This window comes from Diplodia corticola, assembly GCF_001883845.1.
Source record: "Diplodia corticola strain CBS 112549 chromosome Unknown scaffold27, whole genome shotgun sequence".
NCBI classification, from domain to species: Eukaryota; Fungi; Ascomycota; class Dothideomycetes; order Botryosphaeriales; family Botryosphaeriaceae; genus Diplodia; species Diplodia corticola.
In genome coordinates this window covers 100,438-119,922 of record NW_017971506.1, presented here as the reverse complement: position 1 = coordinate 119,922, position 19,485 = coordinate 100,438, and the positions used below count along the sequence as shown (strand labels likewise).

At 59.8% G+C, this 19,485-nt stretch overlaps 7 protein-coding genes across 7 annotated transcripts; 3 read left to right on the top strand and 4 right to left on the bottom strand.

Annotated features, from left to right (window-relative positions):
• Positions 1-330: 330 nt before the first annotated feature.
• BKCO1_2700036 (ph-response regulator protein palc) lies at positions 331-2,210 on the top strand (the record flags this gene model as incomplete). Its single annotated transcript, XM_020273565.1, has 2 exons — positions 331-1,698; positions 1,908-2,210. 2 exons carry the CDS (start codon positions 331-333, stop codon positions 2,208-2,210), a joined length of 1,671 nt encoding a protein of 556 aa, XP_020130105.1.
• Positions 2,211-4,652: 2,442 nt separating this feature from the next.
• Positions 4,653-6,157, bottom strand: BKCO1_2700035 (neurofilament protein h form h2 protein; the record flags this gene model as incomplete). The annotated part of the gene is made up of 3 exons (XM_020273564.1): positions 4,653-5,370; positions 5,468-5,796; positions 5,918-6,157. 3 exons carry the CDS (start codon positions 6,155-6,157, stop codon positions 4,653-4,655), a joined length of 1,287 nt encoding a protein of 428 aa, XP_020130102.1.
• A 1,812-nt stretch (positions 6,158-7,969) lies between these two features.
• Positions 7,970-9,945, bottom strand: BKCO1_2700034 (amino acid permease; the record flags this gene model as incomplete). Its single annotated transcript, XM_020273563.1, has 5 exons — positions 7,970-8,201; positions 8,303-9,515; positions 9,570-9,601; positions 9,660-9,822; positions 9,888-9,945. The coding sequence occupies 5 exons, from the start codon at positions 9,943-9,945 to the stop codon at positions 7,970-7,972; spliced, it is 1,698 nt and encodes a 565-aa protein (XP_020130103.1).
• A 2,106-nt stretch (positions 9,946-12,051) lies between these two features.
• Positions 12,052-13,410, bottom strand: BKCO1_2700033 (ca2+-modulated nonselective cation channel polycystin; the record flags this gene model as incomplete). The annotated part of the gene is made up of 1 exon (XM_020273562.1): positions 12,052-13,410. The coding sequence occupies one exon, from the start codon at positions 13,408-13,410 to the stop codon at positions 12,052-12,054; it is 1,359 nt and encodes a 452-aa protein (XP_020130100.1).
• Positions 13,411-15,060: 1,650 nt separating this feature from the next.
• BKCO1_2700032 (uncharacterized protein) lies at positions 15,061-15,957 on the top strand (the record flags this gene model as incomplete). The annotated part of the gene is made up of 1 exon (XM_020273561.1): positions 15,061-15,957. The coding sequence occupies one exon, from the start codon at positions 15,061-15,063 to the stop codon at positions 15,955-15,957; it is 897 nt and encodes a 298-aa protein (XP_020130101.1).
• A 1,087-nt stretch (positions 15,958-17,044) lies between these two features.
• On the top strand, positions 17,045-17,968 carry BKCO1_2700031 (sur7 protein; the record flags this gene model as incomplete). The annotated part of the gene is made up of 1 exon (XM_020273560.1): positions 17,045-17,968. The coding sequence occupies one exon, from the start codon at positions 17,045-17,047 to the stop codon at positions 17,966-17,968; it is 924 nt and encodes a 307-aa protein (XP_020130098.1).
• Positions 17,969-18,589: 621 nt separating this feature from the next.
• On the bottom strand, positions 18,590-19,472 carry BKCO1_2700030 (uncharacterized protein; the record flags this gene model as incomplete). The annotated part of the gene is made up of 2 exons (XM_020273559.1): positions 18,590-19,208; positions 19,306-19,472. 2 exons carry the CDS (start codon positions 19,470-19,472, stop codon positions 18,590-18,592), a joined length of 786 nt encoding a protein of 261 aa, XP_020130099.1.
• Positions 19,473-19,485: the final 13 nt, after the last annotated feature.

Sequence of the window (19,485 nt, the reverse complement as noted above, 5' to 3'; positions counted from 1 at the left end):
TCAGAGACGTGATGATGCATGCCCGACATTTCGCCAGTTGCCTTGCTCTCCACACTCTACCGTACCCGTGCATTCTTACCGCCAATGGTTCCTACGTCCATACCATGAGGCGGTGCCGCCCCCGAATCTGTCAGCGACCGCCGGTTCCAAGCCTCGCGGCCAAGCCGGGCTGAGACCATCAGGAATTTAATCCGCGGGGGAAAAGAGCGAGGAGGGATCGGCCAGGCATCAAAAAGCCCCAACGTCACACCTTCCCCGCCATCCACCATTCCTCAATATATCACCAGTCCCCACTGCGGGCACCACCGCGCCCCCCGCAAAGTTTCCACGATGCCGTTCCCCTTCGAGCTGCCGACCACATCCTCCATATCCTTCGACGACTTCTACATCAGCACGACACACCCGTCGCTGCCCCTCGCCGCAACAACATGCCGCGGCGTGCTGCGCGACGTGCTCAAGAAGCACAAGCGCCTGCCGCCGCCCTCGCAGACGTCCGACCTACCCGCCGTCGCCACCGCCCTCAACGAGTACATCCCGCACCTCTCCGCGCTGGACGCCGGCCTCAGCAACAGCAACAGCAACAGCAACACCGCCGCCGCCTCCGAAGCCATCAACGTCGCCCCCCTCCCGCGCGGCGAGCTGGCCGTCGAATGGCGGGCCACGCTCACGGCGCCGCAGATGCCCGGCCGCGACCCGCCGCGGATCAAGCTGCGCGGGCTGCGGCTGGAGCTGGGCTTCGCGCTGGCGTCGCTGGCCTACGTGCACAGCCTGCAGGCGCGCGCCGCGCTGCACGCGCTGTACAACTACAACAGCGCCGCCGCCCCGCCATCCTCGGAGCAGCGCACCGCCGCCGTCGCCGCCGCCATGCGCGCCTTCCTCGAAGCGAACGCCATCCACACCTACCTGGTGCAGCGACTGGGCAGCATCAATGCCAATGGCACTTCTCCTCCCCCCGCCGCACCTCCCCAACCAACCAGCAGCAACAACGACGGCAGCAAAAGACCTCCTCCCTCGTCAGCACCGCCGCCGACCGCCATCCCGCCCGACATGACGCCCGGCGTGCAGACGGCGCTCGCGGAGCTGACGCTCGCCGAGGCGACGCTCATCGCCGTGCTCAAGGACGACCCCTACCCGGCGGTCGTGGCCGAGGACCGCAGCCGCGCCAGCCGCGACTGGATGTTCAAGGCGCCCGACATACCGCGCGTGCGCGCGCACCTGTTTGCGCGGCTGTGCCTGGCCGCGGCCGAGCACGCGGCGAGGGGCAAGGCCGGGCTGGGCTGGGCGGCGGGGGGCAGTGCGGCGGCGGCGGGGAAGGTGGATGAGGCGTTGGGCCGGTATCTGGAGGATCTGAGGCGGACGGCGAGGGGGAAGGCGTGCAGGTTTTTTGGGATCGATGCCGAGTTGGAGGGGAAGGCGGGCGAGGCGATTGCGTGGTTGAGGGCGGCGAGGAGGGAGTTGGGGTTCTCGAGCGGTGGTGGTGGTGGTGGCGGCGGGGTGTCGGGTGGAGCGGGCGAGGAGGAGGGCGGCGGCAGTAGTAAGGGCAGGGGGTTCGCGTCGAAGTTGAAGAAGGACTGGTCGGAGAGGAGGGAGGATCGGAAGATTGAGAAAGGCGCGGATTGGGGGAGCGATGCGGGGAGGTTCGAGGAGGGGCGGGTGGTGGACATGTTGGAGAAGAAGTGGGTGAAGATGAATGATACGGTGAGCTTTTCCTTTTTCCTCTTGCTACTTCTCCAAATTCCGCCTCTACCTTTTTTTTTTCCCTCTCCTCTTTTCTCCCAGTATCCAGAACCGCATCCTCATTCATCCAATGCCTTTTCACGTACAAACTATCTATTTCCTTCTGTCCTGCCCGCCGAATAAAGGAATCAAACCGCTCACAACCTTCCCCCCTTTCTCTCCCCCCACAGGTCGGCGTCCAAACAATACCTCCAATCGAGCCTCTCCTCGCCAGCATGCCCTCGGGCCGCGAGTACCACTCACCGAAAGCCTACAAGCTCCCTCAGCTAGACGAATCCACCATTGCTCGCATGCGCGCCCCGCCAAACCCATCCGAGGTTACCAGTGGTGGTGTCGATGACAGCAGCAGTGATGATGACCGAGAGGAGAGTCGGCGCCGCGCAGCAGGTGGCGGAAACCCCATCGGCGCGTTCCCCGGGACGAGCGGGGATTATGCTGCGGATGCTGGAGGAGACAGGGAAGGATATTATTGATGTGTGGAATCCTCTGTGCTTTGTCCCTTTTTCCTTTTTCCGTTCTTAGCAGAGCATGCACGGTAGCGATGAATTCTCGAGAGGAAAATAGCGCGGTGATGTCTCTCCACCCGGCTTTTTATTTTTATTTTGGTGCCCTTCTATTGCGGTTTCTGTTCTACTTGACGGGGGCACAGTACCCACTGAACAATTTAGCGTTGGTCGACCGACTGCTTCATGCTGCCCGCTCCTCTTGTTATGCAATGTGGGACTGTGTAATCCATCCCCCCTTTCCTCCCCCCCCTTCTCTCTCTCTCTCTCTCTCTCTTTCTTCGGCCTGGCTGCTTCTACATACCTCAGACCGTAGAGAATGTCTTTGATGTCTTTTCTTTTTCACCACCAGTGAAAAAAGAAAACTCTTGCTCGGCGATTATTCCAGTAGAAGAAGCGGGACGGGGTTCGCTCCACCGACGCACCCCGTCCGCCGAGCAGTGAAGCCTTCCAAGCTACCACTTCTACCCCCGTCGGGAAGGACGGACGTCAAGACAATACGTAAACTTCAGGCATACATACGACAATAATAATCAAAAGCGAACGAACCTGTTCCCTCTCTCCATCCTCGAACGACACGTCTCAGCATTTAACAAGGACGAAAGCGAGACAAGGCATATAGCTATTTGAAAAATACTTGAATACATTACACATCATTCACTTTCCCTCTTTCCCCGTCCTTGTAACCCGTAGTATATATCTCCTTTCATATCGTTTCTTTTCTCTCTCTCCCCTTCCACAACTAACCCGCCATCACGACGGCGGCAAATTGCTACCACATAAAATAGACAGTAAATGTACGTATAACAGAAAGACGACGGGAGAAAACCAAAATCAGAAAAACGCCGCAAGCAAGCATACCTCCACCCACGATAACAGAAACGCTATACAAAAAAGTACTCACCACTCCGCCTATCCCTCATACCACCCTCACAAGTGACGGAGGGGAGGAGGAGGGAAAGCCGGAGAAGACAAGTCAGGAGAAGAAGGAGAAGCCCATAGGAAGGGGGAAAAATAGAAGTTAATATAACGAGAACCCATACCTCTCATCCCTCCTTTCCCTTCCCTCCCATATTGATTTTTTCCCTTCCAAACGAGTGGCGTGCGTGTACATACATATACATCAGAAACGGGGCGTAAAACGAGCGCAGGCATACAAAACCGGAATAGAGAGAACAAAGAGCCGGAATCAAGAGATCAAAGAAGATTTGTACAAAAGCTCTCTCTCCTCACAAGCCCGTACAAGAGGAAAAGAGACGAAAAAAAAAGACAACGAAGATGGAGAAAAAAAGGCCAACAAGGTGTTGGCTTGTTGACTTGCTCGCTCGCTCGCTCACTCCGCTGTTGCACTGGCGTCGATTCGATTCGAGCTGTGCAGCACATACGGAGTGAGACTAAAGGGGTATCCGAAGGCAAATAAAAGAGAAATAGAGGAAAAGAAACGGGAGAAATAATACAAGAGATTATACAGCCACGGCTGCAAGGCGATGGATGCGGCAAAAGCGGGAGGGAGGAGAGGGCGCAGGCGTCCAGACAAGCAGGGAGCTACCCCGCCATCGAACAGCCACGCGCTAACGCCACAGCCAACCTTGCATCGAATCCCTACCAACGCGAGTAGTAGTGTGCGCCAGAACCCACGCCAACTTCTTCTTCACTCCTTCCATGCATATTACCCCCAGCCCAGTAATCGGACCGGGGCGGCGGCGGAGGCGACACGAGAAAGACGTGTGCGAAAGGTGCCCCACCACCACCGTACCCACCACAAAACAATTATGAAACCACACCGACCTCGGGGGAGAAAAAAAAGCCAGGGCCAACCATAAGCCCCTGCGGAGACACAAAATATATAGAGACGCGCGAATGGAGCGCAGAGTGATAGGAGAGAAGTGAAAAAAAAAAGGGACAACACCCGGTCGCTCAAGGGCCGCGTGCGTCGTCTCCACGGGAGGTCGTGCGTTAAGGGTGGGTGGGTGCGCGTGTAGGCGGAACATGCGCCGTCAGCATGATTCGCGGAGTAGCCGTTGGCGGGGTATGTGTAACTGCGTCTGGCCATGGTGCGGGTCGTCGGTGGGGTGGGTGGTGCGTGGCTGGGTAGGATTCCGCGCGCGGCGACGGCGGCTATGCGGAATGACGGCGGTTGTGCTCTGCCTGGCCCCCGTTGCTGCGGACCTCGATGGTACTGGATCGTTTGCGACGGCCACCGAGGCACGCGGAGAAGAAGCTTGCGATGGTCTCTCGGAACGTTTTCGATCGCGTCATGACTATAGACAGAGAAAAAGGTCGACAAATTAACATTCATCCCATTTGACAAAATGTTATAAGGGGCAAAGTGTTTACAAAGGAATGTAAGTGGTAGGACGTTTGATGTGCAGTGCTTTGTGTGGCTTCTTAAAAGGAGTGTAGTGCGTTGGTTCACGATGATGCAGATGATGTAGGTGCTGTGACGTCTTCATCGCCAGCAACAGTAGTGGTAGCCTGCTGCTCGCCCGTCGTCGTTGCAGTCGTCTCCTTACCCTTCTTCTCCGTGTCCTCCTCCTCCTTGACCTCCCGGGTGTTGTCGAAGCTCGGGTCGATGCCCTTCTCTCTGATTTCATCCGTTGACGCCTTCGGGGTGTCGTCGTCCTGCGGCGCGAGATTTGCGTGGCTGGCCTCGGGTGCGCTGGCATCGTTGTCCTTGGCAGGGGCCGACGCGTGCGCCTCTTGCTCTTCTTTCTCCGTCGGCGCTGTCGACGGCGCGGCAACGGATGATCTGTCGTCCACGACGGCCGTGGTTGCGCTACTCGAGTCCACCTTGGTTATGTCCTCTTTCGAGCCGGCATGGTCCTTGACGGACGCGCCCTCGTCTGCCGCGGCGGGCTCCTCCTTGAGGGAAAGCGACGAGACGTCGACCTCGTCTCCCTCGGGTATGGCCAGAGCTTCCTCGAGAGCTTTGATGGCATCATCGGTGGCCGCAGACATGGTCGAGCCACGGTGCGACGCGTGCTCCGTGTTGCCAGCGAAAGTCTGACCGGTGGGCGAAGGAGACTTGCTTCCGAGGCCGAGAGGAGCCGGCACGGCCGAGTCGACCGAGGGGCGAGGCGAAAAGGCGTCCAGGGATTGGGATTCACTCGTCTTGTCGGGAAGTGTGCTGCTACCGAAGGGGGTCAGGATAAAAAGAGGTCGACAGCATCGAAGGATGTCTGGGAAGACAGGCAACACAACGGCGGGGGCGGGGCTTTCAGGCTTACTGCGTGCTGAGGTTAGACTTGATGGAGGGGGCGCTCTTCTTGCTGGCAGCAATCGACGCGGCCTCGTTGCCGGCCTTGCCGAATGCCTGGGCTGCCTCGAGCGACACCCTGGGCGTCTCGTCGGCGTCCTTGTCCTTCTTCGACGAGGCTATCGAGGCGCCCGACGACGCAGGCTTCTTCTTGTCTCCGGCGGAGGCGTTCAGCGGGTAAGGCGAAGCGAAGCCCGCCTTCAAGGGAGCAGTCACGATGGACGTCTCGGGCTCAGCAACCTCGCCAATCTCGTCCTCGAGCTCGCCAAATTCGTTCCATTCTTCGACTTCGGTGATGCCCTGGGAGCAAAGCTCAGGTCAGTGTCTGAGTTCGCAAAGCTCCCCAGCCAGCGTGCCATTGGAGCCCGGCCTGCAGTGACACGCCGAGTCGGAGTCGGTGAAAGGAAGGAAGGCTACTTACACCGAGGAAATAACCCTCCTTCACCAGCAGCGGGAACTTCTTTCCCTGGCCGCGGCGCATGTACAGCCTCTTGGCATCCTCGTTTGTGGCCGTGTCGATGTAGGTGAAGGGAATGCGATTCGCCCTCAGAATGGTCTCGATGCGCGAGGTGGCGGTGACGATGTGCGAGGAGCCGGCCGTGAGGGACGTGAAGAGGTAGAGGGTCATGTCATTGTCCCACTTGCTCATGTCGGACGCCATGGCTGCGGTCTGGGGCCTTGGGTGGCTTGTTGTTTTGGTGTCGAAAGGGAAAAGAGGCGGTCCAAGTGCGTGTCCGTCCGTCGGTCGGGTGGTGGTTGCTTCTGGCGAAAGCAGCGCAAGCTAGGGGTCCGCGGGGCAATAAGGTTGGTGCAGCTGGGCAGGCAGTTGAGGGCGCAGGACCCGAAATTTTTTTGGTCTCTTAGCTCCAAGGCGCGCGCGAAGGACCGGCGTGGCGATAAGTCGCGCGGTAGGCTGAAACAACGAAGCTCTGTTGGCCGGTGGGGTTTTGGCGAAAGGGAGAGAGGGGACGCGCGCGCGCTCTGGCGAGCAATTGGCGAGCAGCGAGGGCTTGAGGAGGATGATGATCGGGACCGGCTGCGACAGGGGCTGCCCTAGTACCAAAGCGACCCGATCGGCCATCCACCGCCGGTTCCTTTTTTGGCCGCGACTGTCACCACTGTCACCACCTCTCGCGCGCGCTCTGCACGCCGCCAATGAGCAACTCTGTCTGCCTGACCGAAACCCGCGGCTCCAATCCCACGTGCGACGCGAGAGGCGCCCAGACTGATCCCAAGGCGACACGAGCGCCTCGCGTCAGCCGTCGCGTACTGCGCAATTCCCCACGGGCAACCAAGGCGGCGACGTTTGATTGCAACGACCGGCCGCTACGCCCGATCCGGCCGCCTCATTGATACGAAAGGGTGACTCGGACGGAGCTGATGTCTTGATTCTGGCAGCCTGCGCACATTTCAGCTGTGCAGCCCCGGCCGAGCGCGGAAATTGCATGATGAGCGCACTCCCGGCGAATGACGCAACGACTGTGAACATCCGTCGCTCGTCGCTCCCCCGGCCTGGACCATTTCTTCGAACCGCACCCTTCGGCCGTCCGCGCAATCACTGCCTGAAGAGTTGTTCAATTGACAAGGGCCCGCGAAGCCTTCACCTCCCTATGACATACGCCCACACCAGGGCCGCCGTGCGTCACGTCCCAGCCGCTGTCCCGTGTGTCTAGGGGACCATGCATTGAAGGTAGATGCAGGTTGTCTCGATTCCAAAGGAAAAAGGTTGATTGCTTAACAAGAAGTTGCACGGTTCTTCGATGAAGAGACCATACGAGAGCACCATCTACTTATAGCTAAGTCATATAACGTCACGCGGGTCACGGGAGTGACTTACGGGGCGGATCATGACAGCTAGGATTAGAGTTCAAGAAGGTCCGGGTTGGCCTTGGGAGTCAAATTTTCATCGTGTTTAAATCGTGTCTGGATTTTGTCTAATAAATTGTGTCTAGATTGGATTTGAATTGGTATCGAGTACCCCCCTTAGTCATTTACCAGATCACTAAAATCTCGAAGGTAGGGCTTTGTTGGGCCGACTTGTAGCCTCGATTGAAGTCATGCCACAGCACCGCAGCGGGTGACGAAAGAAATTGGCTCACATGCATGGGCAGCGGAATCCTATATCTGGATGCATGTGTGTTGTTTTAATACGTACTCACACCTACATCCGGGTATCTAGTGCTTCAGCTGCTGATGAAGAATAGGTCGCTTAAACTTGCATTTACGTCGGTACACTTCCTTCAACTGTCCACACAAAGGATCGCCGTAGCTCAATATCTTTTGTCATACACTGTGGCACGGCATATGTAAACGCGAAGGGAAAATGATAGACACAGAAAAGAAACAGGTATCATTCGCCGATAGCAAGCCGCTCCGCACATCAACAGGAATCCTCATCACCCTTTTATTCGCCTTCACCTCCTTTTCCCCTCTCCGCCTCCAGCAGACAGACAGACAGACCCACCTGGGGCCTCTATTTCGAGCCGCCGGCCGTGCTTCCCGCCTCCGCAGCCTTTGCCGACGAACTCTCCGGACGTGGCGTTGCGTCCTTGCCCTCCAGCACATCCGTATCCGGCCCCAGCATCATGTGCTCGATGTTGACCTTCGGGCCCTTGAACCACTTGTGCGCCGACACGACCCACCATATCAGCACGAAGAGCATTGGGGCCCCGTACACCAAGCACGTCCAGTTCATGCCCGCAGCACTGTTGGAGAAGAAAAAAACGGTCACGTCAGCGGTCAGACACCAAGAGGCCCGCGCGGGAGCGGGGGAAGAAGAAACAGGAATGGGCGGTAAACGACTTACTCGAGGTTGTCACCGACGGTGGCGGGCAGGCAGAGGATGGGCACCATGAGCGCCGTGAAGGCCGAGGCGACGACGCCGACGGGGATGCTCAGGCGGCCCAAGTGCCACGGGCCGGGTCTGAAGTTGCCCCGGGTGAAGAAGACTCGGATGAAGATCGGGGTGGTGAAGGCGACGAAGGCGGCGATGGCGCCGATCGAGAAGAGGGCGCCGATCGCCAGCTCGCCGCCGAAGATGAGCAGCGTCAGCAGGATGCCGATGATGGCGTTGAACCACACGGCGTTGACGGGCGTCTGCGTGTGGCGGTTGACGCGCTTCCAGTACCGCGACAGCGGGAAGCAGTCGTCGCGCGCGTATGCGAAGGTGACGCGGGACGCGGCGATCATGCAGCCCTGGCCCATGGAGAAGCCGGCGATGATGGTCAGGGCGAGGATGGCCATGGCCATCTTCTGCGGCACGCACTGGATGAGGTATGCCGCGAACGGCTGGCCCAGCTCCGAGTTCAAGACGTCGTCGATGCTTACGACCGTGTAGGCGACGACGAGCTGAAGGAACCAGCCGAAGAGGCCGCCGACGGTCGAGGTCATGACGATGGCCCGGGGAGAGGCGATGTTGGCATTGGAGCATTCCTCAGCCAGATGAAACGGCGAGTCGTATCCACTCAACGTCCAGATGACGCCGATGAAGCTTGACAGTACTCGAATACCGGCCGGAAAGTCCATTCCCTCGTAGATGGTACCCCAAACCTCGCTGGATGGCGTGAAGCGCGGCAGGCCCTGCTCCTCACGGTTCGTGCCGGCCGGAATCATGATGATGACGGCGATCAGAGCCACGATGTTGAAAGTCGAGCCAGCCGAGTTCGCCTGGGCCAGCCACCTGGTCGGCATGCTGGACATGATTGCGTGGACGATCATGAGTAAAGTTGTGAGTAGGAATGTCTGGTAGTTGGTAGGTACGTATGCGGGGTTCTGGATGGATGCAGCGGCAAGGATCATGGCGGCTACCCCATAGTCGACCGAAGGGGCGGCGGTGACTTGGCCAAGCCAGTTGCTCCAGCCAGTCACCCATGCTGCAAGCGGACCCCAGCCTGATGGGGCAAGAACAGCAGCTGCATAGTACAGACCGCCGCTGGTTGGCATCGAGGAGCAGAGTTCTGCCATGCTTGAAGCAACACACTGGATGCCAATCATAGCAACAATCCAGCCCCAGGTCATCCCTGCAGCCCGTCAGTACCTGTTTAGCCTTGAACTAGTCCAAGAGCACAACATACCAGCAGTGCCCGCATATCCCATGCCATAGTACCTGAGTGCTGTCAGCAAGGCGTCTCACTCCGGCAAGTAGCACAGCAGGCATCACTCACAGCGTGCTCGCGAAACTCGGCAGCAAGCCCAAGACGGCAAACGAGACACAGAAGGTGGTAAACAGCGAGAACTCGCGCTTGAACTCCGACTTGTATCCGAGCGCAGCGAGCACCTCCTCGTCCGCATTGAACTCGTGGTTAGGGTCGTACGGGACGTCGCCGTCTGCAAGAATGATTTAATCGTCAGCTCACGACCGCACTCCAGACTGCTCTCAGGAGACGACTTACCGGGCAGGACCGACGTCACCGGCTCGTCGGCAACGCTCCGTTTGTGGTGCTCGGCCATCTTCTCTCGCCTTTTCTCAACCAACACGGCCGCCGGTCGGTATTAATTGCAGAACAGCCGAAAAACGACAGCGAAGAGAAACACGGCTGGCCCCAAGTCAAAAAGGCCGATGATGGGGTAAAGCTGGAAGGCCGAAAGGTATGGGGGTTTCCGGTCAGCGACAGCGCCAACAGGGTTCGATAAGTATAAGTATTGCTGAAAGTGGGTGCGACAAGGGCCCGGCCTTAGGCACCTGTCATTCGGGACGCGGGAGAAGCCAGAACACACGCGCGCGCCGGCGCCGCCTTGTCGATCGGATAATACCACGACGCGGCCGCGAAGCCGCATGAGGCATGTCCAGCCTGGGAGGCGAGAGATAGCCGTTTCGGTCCCCACGGCCAGCCCGGCGCGGACCATTCACAGAGCGGGGGTGGAGAAGGCCGAAGACCACGATCAAGCACCTTATTATTATCACACTGCGTCGCTCACTGATGAACGGCAAGCTCATGTATGGCGGTGTTCCGCGAAGGGCTTGCGCCTGTCAGCCAGCTGGAAGCGGTCGCGGCGACATGTGGAGCAGAGGGCTGAACTCTTATCTTTGGAGCCCATCTTCGGCGGCGCGCCGAACGGGCTGGCTTTGGGCGCGATAAGTAAAGAGAACGACAATTTCGTCGGATCCGCGGATGCGTCCCGGGCTGAGCTTTGCTTGTCACAGCCATGAATTACGGCCCGCGCGCTCTCGCTCTTTCCTTGAATCATGGCTGAGGGAGCGATGCGCCCAAACACCTCGCCGTGTCGCCCTCTCCCCGCCTTGCTTTCGCCGAGAACAGGCATGTAGGAGGAAGACGGGTTCGAAAGGCGCGCCGCCATTGACGCTCCCGCCTCTCACGAACGAGCTTTCTCTCCCTTCCAAACGAGCGATCCCGTCGCCGCGCCCCGTCCCCCGCGCGCCGCTTTATGCCTTCTTGGAGCTATCTTCAGCCCCCCGTCAATCAATCCACGCTCGTGACGCGCATGCAATGATGAAACGAAAACCCCCTCCGTCTCCTCCCTTCCCGTCCCCCGCGAACACGCCGTATCGGCAGCCGCACGTAGTGAATCCTCTGGCTGGACCTACCGCATGCAGTTTAAAGGCGCGCATCAATCGAAATCGGTGCGGTGCGATGCGGTGCGGTGCGGTGCGGTGCGGTGCGGTGCGGTCGGCTGCCCATGCCCGCAGCAGCGTTGCCTATCTATCCGTAACGTGCGGACATCTGCTTTTCTCTCTTTCTCTCTGCCTCACTCATCTTATTAATCGCCGGCTGTCCGGAACTCGGTTCGTGGGAGGGAGCCGGTCAAGTTGGTCAAGTTGGTTGGGTTCCCCCTTCCCGTTGCCGTGGCGCAGCAGCAGCAGCAGCAGTGTGTTGATAAAGGTGTGTGTGTGCAAGATAGATAACGGAGCTTTCCCCACACGCGCATTTTTGCTGCTGCTGCTGCTGCTGATCAACCGCGGTCTATTTGGCGCGCTAATTGCTAATGTAAACTCCAGCACCGTCAACCCCCAGAGCTGGCTGTCTGGCCAGCCGCTGCTGTCTCTCGCTCTTTCCCTTACTTTCCCTTTCGTTCCTTCCTGCTTTCGTAGATACGATACCACGGCGCATCGTCGAAGAGCTGAGCTTCTTTATATCTGGCTACGCGGATAGACGATTCTTACGTCTGGACGTTTTTGTGCACTTTTATCAACTCCCCATATCAATTGCTTCTGCTGTGTATGTTTTGCAGCCGACTGGTTGCTTCTACCAAATATATCCTTTGTCGCACTGTCTCGGGCTGTTGCTAATCCCCCTTAAAAATAAAAGGAAAAGAATAGGAAATAAAGCTGGGATATCTAACGAAGAGTAAATGCACGCTACATCCTCCCGGGAACCCCAGACCAGCCCAGCCCCGTCCAAACAACAGGGTCAACCAATGCACCACCCCAAAAATAAAAATAACAACAGCCATTAAAAACGCCACTTCCATCCATACATACCTATCATGTCCATGGTTCCCATTCGCCCAAAACAGTTTCAAGGAGGGTTAGGTAGGCAGGGAGATAGGCTGATGCCAACCAGAAACCTCGCGCACACCCGGGGGGGAAAGAGAACATCAACCTTTCCCGGCAAACCTCATAAACCGGCTCGCAGCACTCCCCCCCTTCTTCTGCTTCGCCGACGATGGCTTCGCTGCCTCGGCGTCGCCACCGGGACGGGGAGAAGAATCGAGTCGAGCCAAAGCCTCAGCATTCGACGACGGCGGCATCCTTCCGCGGTGTCGTGCCGCCTTGGCCACAGACGCCGTCCGCCTTTCCGCATCGGCAATCTGCTCCTCGATGCTTTTCTCGGGCGCCCCGCTGATGGGCGACGACGTGATGAAGTCCACATCCTCGATGCCGCAACTGCGCGGGTGGTGGTGATGGGGGAGGTGGAAGTGCGAAGGCCACGGGTCCGACGGAGACTCTGCCGGTTCCGCCCACGGCGCGATTTCTTTGGGCGTGGATGATGGGAGGTGGCAGCTGTGCCTGTGTGTTGTGCTCGTTGCCTTGACACGTCTGATCATTGGGTCTCTGGGCTCTGGTACGATGGACGTCGTTGTCACTGCGCGAGCTTGCGTGTCGTTGCTAGCGGCTCGTACTGCGTCCGTGGACACGACCGGAGGCCCGCTCATACGCTTCGAAGAATCGCCGGTTGAGGGAGGATTGAGGGGCTCGTACACCCCAGTTCCACTGTCGTGGCGTGGGTGGGACTTGATGCTGAGATTCTCTAGCGAAGGTGGCGGGGCGGCAGCGCGACCCAGATCGGCCAACGAGGACTCTGCCGACCTCTGAGACCTGCGACTCATTTTCGACGACGAGTTGGTTGTGGCGACTGAGCTCCGGCGTGCTCCGTACAACGTTCCCGCGGAGAAGGTGCTCGCTCGCTTCAAATCCGGTTTGGCGGCCATCTGTGGAAGGCCGTCCCATTTGGTGTTTACTCTGGGGACTTCTAGCGGAAGCTTTTGAGAAGACACGCCAGCCATGAATGAGGTGCCCTTCGCTGTCGCCTGTTTCCTCTGAAGCTCGGCGTATTGTTCCAGCGCCCCAGAAGTCGGTTCCTTGACAGCCAGGAAGCTGAAGAACGAGCTTCCCTTCTTCCTGCTTTTGTGTTTTGTCTGGGGATCTGGTGCTGCTTTGATCGGCGTCGAAGCGATGGCGGGGGTGGCGGGCTCCAAAGCCCAGTCAACCTGGCGCCTTGCGGTCCGCATTGGGACCGACTTGGTAGTCGGTACCACCGTTATCGCGTCATCAGCATCCTGTGAGGCGGCAGCTCTCCAGTCTGGAGCGGCATTTCGACCAGGCATGGGAGATGGTCGTGCAGCAGGCGACGGAGCGCTGCGATTCCTGTAGGTGAGCTGAGGGATCCTGTGAGGCGGGGCCGCGGCGGGTTCTTCATTGCTGGCAGAACCAGCAGGAACAGTTGCTGATGGCATGCTCGCTCGGGTTAGAAAGCAGCGGGGGCGGGCCAGCCTCAGCTGTGCTAGTGGTAGGGTGGCTTGCAGTGCAGGCGAATTGGCGGATCCTTCGCTTCAACGGTACGGTTGGCCAGACTCAGGCGGGTAAAGAACGCATGATAGACTTAGCGGCTACGGCTTGGGCAGATGCTTATTCGCTGATGGCGGAGATGGAGCTGCCGTGCAGTTGTGGGTCGAGACGGCGCCAAGATATATGCGTGGAGAGATGGCAACAACCTCGAGAGGGCGGCGGCGGCGGCGGATTGGCCGGCTGGGTGATACAGCCAGAGCAGCGCCAGGAGGCGATGGTTCCGACAGATGCTCGCAGAGTAGCAGCAGTGGACTCCTTGCCGGAAGACGCTTCGGCTGGGAGCGGGCGATGATTCGTCAGGAGGACAGTGACCGGTGGTGGAAAAATGGCAGTGGTTGCGCAGACCCGGACGGCTGGTTAAGCTCCGCGAAATCCTGCCCGGAGATCCTGCTGTGCGATGTGACGGCGAGGGAGAGTCTCGGTCGTGCTCGAGGGTGTCTGGGAGCGAGGCGACGCGGGCATGACTGGGAGGCCGGCATTGCGGGCTATTTCAAAGCAAAACACCCCCGGTTCAGGCTGACTGTGAGCGAAGATGAGACCAGTGAGACTTGCTGAACGTTTGGAAGCCACGCGAAACACGCAGGGTTCCGGCGCAGCCGCGTTCAGCAGCAAAACGAATCAAGAGGAGGCCATGCCCGCTTGTGCAGCTGCGGGGCTGGCCACAATACGAGCAGCACCCGGAGCGGAGCATTGTCATTCTGCAATCTGCATGGAGTCGGGCCCAGGCAGCCGGCAAGAGGCTGGGCGTGGCCAATCGACACCACCTGGCTGCCGCCGAAGCCTGTTCTTCAGCCGTCTCTGCGTTGCCCTACGGCTCCTCTCCAGCCTGTTGCAAATGCCGTGTCTCAGCGTGCCTGGTATGGCACGCCAGTCGTCGTTGGCTGGCAGCCGCCACCAGCCTTACATCCGGGGGCTTGCGCTGAGCCGGAGCACGAGTGGCTTGGGACCAGCCGTTCGTCGACCGATCCAGCAAGGGGCGTTGCTCCAAACTGCCGTCGATCACGCACCAGACGGGAGACTCGCCAGTAGCGTCCAGGGCAGCGCATGATGCGGCATGCGTCGCGCTCGAACAGGCCGGGTTGGGGCGCCGGGCACCTGGGTTTTAGGTGCCGCCACAAGGCGAGCGCTGTGACAGACAGGTGGTACGTACCAGGCGAGAAAAGAAACAAACGGCGTCCGGATTGCATCAGGGCCGTCAGGCGCGGCCATGCTGTGCCGCTTAGCGCATGTGGGCACGTTCTCGCAGCACACGGGCGGTGGTGTTGGAGCGTGGAGCTCCTTGCAGGCAGGCAGGAACGGCAGCAGTTGCGGCCGGGGGCCCGCGTCAATCGGCAGCCAAGGCCTGCCGCTGGCCCGCCTCCGCGATCCCATCGAACCGATGGCGCCTTCTGGACAGACTTCTGCTTTTTGCTGAACCTCTGCAACTGTCGCATCCCAAGCGCGCGGGTCTGTCGCCGGCCCGTGGTCCTCCAGCCGTCAAGCTCTCCCTCCTCGGTCCCCTGGGCCAGAGGTCTGCTTGTCATCCGCATTCAGACGCCATGCCGGTGCCGGCCCTCGACATCCCCTCCCCCGCGAAGGCCAGGAATGACTCCACCACGTCCACCATATCGCCGCTGCAGATGCCGCCCGGCGCGGTCCCGGCCTCGTCCGCACAGCAGCCTGCTGTTGCGCAGAAGCCTCCACAGACGCCATGTGCGGGGAATTCGCGCGACACCCACGACCGCCAACAGCAGTCCAGCTATGCCCCGGACTCGCCGCCCCGCCCCCCGGTGTCGCCCATAACCCCCGTGGCGACAGTCGCAGAGCTGGCGCCCACCGACCCTGCCGACCGCGTGGTGCCGCCGCCCGCCGTCGAGTTTGTCCCGCAGCCGCCGCCCAAGCCCATCAACGAGAGCGAGAACACGGACGCCATCGCCCTGCGCTCGGCCATTGCGCTCCTGCAGATCCAGCGCGACAAGAGCAAGCGCGACATGCAGGCGCTGGAGAAGATCAAGAACGCCGCCGTCGCCCAGCCCGAAGCGTTTGTTGAGGAGCTCAAGTCGGGCCGCCTCAGGCCCAAGCACGCGAAGAACGACCTCTTGGGCCCCACGCTCAACGGCAGCCTGGACGGGGTCGTCGACAACAGCAGCGACAGCGACGACGAGGCTCGATCACCGCGCACCTCGGGCCCTCCACCTCCCAAATTCGGCCCCGTCCCCGAGCCGCAGAACGTCTTCCGCTGCCCACCCATCAACTGGGCCAAGTACCACGTCGTGGGCGAGTCGCTGGACAAGCTGCATGCGGAGCAGCAGAAGCGGCCGTCGTGCGGAGCGGCGGGGCAGGCGCGGGCACCGGTCCATGTCATGGCCGCCCCCTACTCTCCATTCGCCGACCATCTGGGTGCTCAGCAGCCGGCGCCCGCGCAGACGCGGCGGACGTCGAAGAAGCCCGGCTGAGCAGGCTGCCGCCCGGAGTTAAAAAGCTATTTTTTTTTTGGGTCCATTGACAAATATGAAATAATGAAGTTACGACTCGTTTGCGTTGTAGAGGGAAGACGGCGGCGACGCGCAACGCATGTGGTCTCGTGGCATGGGGACACTAGCGGCGGTCCCGCATTGTCTTGGGTTCCGCGAGGGAATCAATAAAAAAGAAGTTCTTTTGGCTACACCGCCACGGATCTCGACGCCGACGTGGTGGTGAGTGTGGTTTGGGACCGCGCGTTTCGCGAGGCTGAGGCGGTGGGCGCCACACACAGATCTGCCAGCGCCCCGTCTCAGGCCTCCCGGAATAGAACAGCAGAAAATCTGCGGCGACGGCCTCGGCATGACATCACATGATAGACTGTAATTGCAAAGATTCGCGCCCGTCGTCCACTCGTCTGCCGCACCGTGCGTGTTCGAGCCGTCTATCGTGCGTACTTGGTGGGCGCAGCGCCCGACTTGGCTGAACCCTTGCGCAGGGCTCCGGGTGCCTGAGTGCTCGGAAGGGCGCCGAGGCGGCCTCAGGCCTGTTTTCCCTGCCAATCACCCCGACACAGGCCCTGCCACCCGCTGCGCCAGCCTGCGCGATGACGCCGGCGGCCCTTGCAGCGCGACGAGGCGCCGAGTTAGGTCAAGTCACCGGTCCACGACACGTCAGTAGTCAGCGTTCGCGGTCGCCCAACCAGCCCGTTTTCTTTCTCGCAGTACGCTGCTTGCCCCGTGCGTGGAGCTTGTTCCGTGGCCACTCGACGAGGCGCGGCATTCGTAATGCCTGACATAGCAGGTGATGCCACCCTTCGTGGCTTGGATCCTGCTGGCCTGGCACCCCAGACCACCAGAACCCCAGCCTCCAATATAATAATGGCACGGCATCCGGTTTTCTTTGTGTCGCATCTATCACTACAATAACCACCAGTCTCCAACCCTCTCTCTACCTTTGTTCCTCCTGGCAGCGCAGTCCCCCAGCCAGGTGCCCATCTCCCGCTTTTCCACTACATCTTTACCTCTTGAGAACAAGCCAGCGCACCGCTCAAAGAAGCGCCTCCACCTCCTCGACATCAACATGCGGCCGTCCGCGCTATTCCCGGCGCTCTGCGCCATGGCCGCCGTCATCCTCGGCTTCCTCTGCATCTTCGCGGGCCACAAGAAGGACTTCATGGAAGACTACCACATCCTGACCCTCAACACCAGCCGCATCGGCCAAAACATCCTCAGCGAGCTGTCCGACTCGTCCAGCTCCAGCTCCAGCGGCCTCCTCGGCCTCATCGAAAACGCCACCTCCAGCATCTCTTCCGAACTCACCGACTCGCTCAACAACGCGGTCAACAGCGTCGCCGAGTCCATCGCCGAGGACATCGGGCTGTCCGACTTCTACAGCGCGCATCTGATGGACTACTGCTGGGGCGACTACACGCCGCAGGCCGTCGCCAACGCGTCCGTCTCGGCGTCGCAGATCCACAAGAACGTGTCGGCGTGCTCCAACTCGACGGCCATGTTCCACTTTGACCCGACGGCGGTGCTGGAGAAGTCGCTGAACGAGAGCGGGCTCGGCATCACGCTCGACGACCTCAACTGGCCCGACGACATCCAGCAGGGGCTCGACGCCCTGCGCATCGCGTACAAGGCCATGTTCGTGCTGTACTGCATCGCCGTCGGCACCTCCTTCCTGGTGCTGTTCGGCTCCGTCGCCGGCGTCTTCCTCGCCTCGGGCAGGCTGTCGGCCTTCTTCAACGTCATGATCGCCATCCTCGCCTTCCTGGCCTTCGGCATCGCGAGCGCCATTGCCACGGCCATTGCGGTCAAGGGCTCCGACGTGATCAACCAGTATGGCAACGACATCGGCATCGAGGCGCATCGCGGCGGCAAGTTCATGGCCATTTCGTGGGCGGGCACCGGCGTGCTGTTCTTGGCCATCCTGGCGTGGTGCGTCGAGTGCTGCATCGGCCGGAGGCACAAGAAGAGGACGACGTTTGCGGAGAAGCCGTAAGGGGGATGTTGTGTGCGTGTGTGTGCGCGCGCGCCTGAGTCACGAAAGATGTTTCTTTTTCTTACGAGGAATGAAGAAGGGAACTGTAGATATGAGGAATGATGAGGGAAGCGGGCTGTTTTGCGACCTACTACGGTTTGTCGCTGTATATGACTTTTCCTATTTCTGAGTTTAGATACCCTCCTACCTGGAGCATGAGCATGGTTAGTTGGAAGATAATGACTGTTAGTTAATGATGCTTTATTCTGTTTAACTATGCTGGCTTTTCGATCGCCTTTCGTGTCCAATTGAAATCCCCACTGGCTTTGAAATGTGGGTATAATGCTAATAATACTAGACACGTCCTGATACAATTGATTCTCTCTTAACGCCGTGAGAGAGTAAAAAAGAAAAAAGGAGGGGAGAAACGAAAGAAACCACTCCTCAACAACGCCCCCGTTCGGCTTCCCGGCATTTGTAGCGCGAACGTTTTCTCCCCCACCTACATATTCCACAATTCGTACCACCGGCCCCCATCCCACATCCAGCCCATCTTACGACCCAACCATCATTCCTCCCCCGTTCTCTCACTCAGACAAAAAAAGCCGCCGCCGCCGCCACTACCACCACTACCACCACCACTCACCCCATAACCATCCCCTCCCCCTCTTCCTCCTCACTACCTCCTCCACCCCCCATCTCCCCCACCGCCACACACTCAAAACACCACGTCTCCCCCTCCAACCCAGTCTCGACGCAGCACTCGCGACAAATCCTCCTCCTGCCATCCCCGTCGTCGTAGCTCCCACCAGCACCACCGCTACCACCACCGCGGCGGCGGTCGACGCATCCGATCCGCCGCTCGCAAACCCTCATGCAGATGTAGCACGTGCGGGCGCCGCAGGCGCTGCAGGCCGAGTAGTTGTCCAGATCGCGTTTCTGGCGGGGGGCGCGGTGGCAGCGGTGGCAGGGCGTGAGGTCTATTGTTGACGACGGGGTCTGCGGCGGCGGTGGTGGTTTGGTTGTTGTTGCTGTTGTTGTGGGGCGGGAGACGGCGAGGGGGCGGGTGTGGTGGTTGGTACTGTTGCGGTGGGTGCGCGGGTGCGCGAAGACGCGGGGAAGAGGGAGGAGAGGTTTGCGGTGGTGGTGGTGGTGGTGGCGAGGAGGGGGGAGGGGGGACGGGTAGTCGACGGCTGGGTGGGAGTCGTGGCGCGGCGAGAGGTGGTGGTGGGTCGGGAGGATTTTGATGTTCTTGAGGGGTCTAGACGGCTGTTTAGAGTCGGTGGTTGCTTTTGCTTTTGCTTTTTTTTTTTGCCGGGGTCTTGGGGAGGGATGGAAGGAGGGTCTGGTGGGCTTACGCGGTGTTGGTGGTGTACTCATGGTCGCCGGCGGGGCCGCGCTTCCTCTTGCCTAGGTGCTCCGGGGAAAGCGGGTTGGTGTCCATGGGCTGTATGGGAAGAGAGTGGTAAGGATGGCCGTCGGCGGCGGCGTCGGTGGTCTTGAAGATGTCGTCGGTAAGGTACATTTTGGATTGGTGA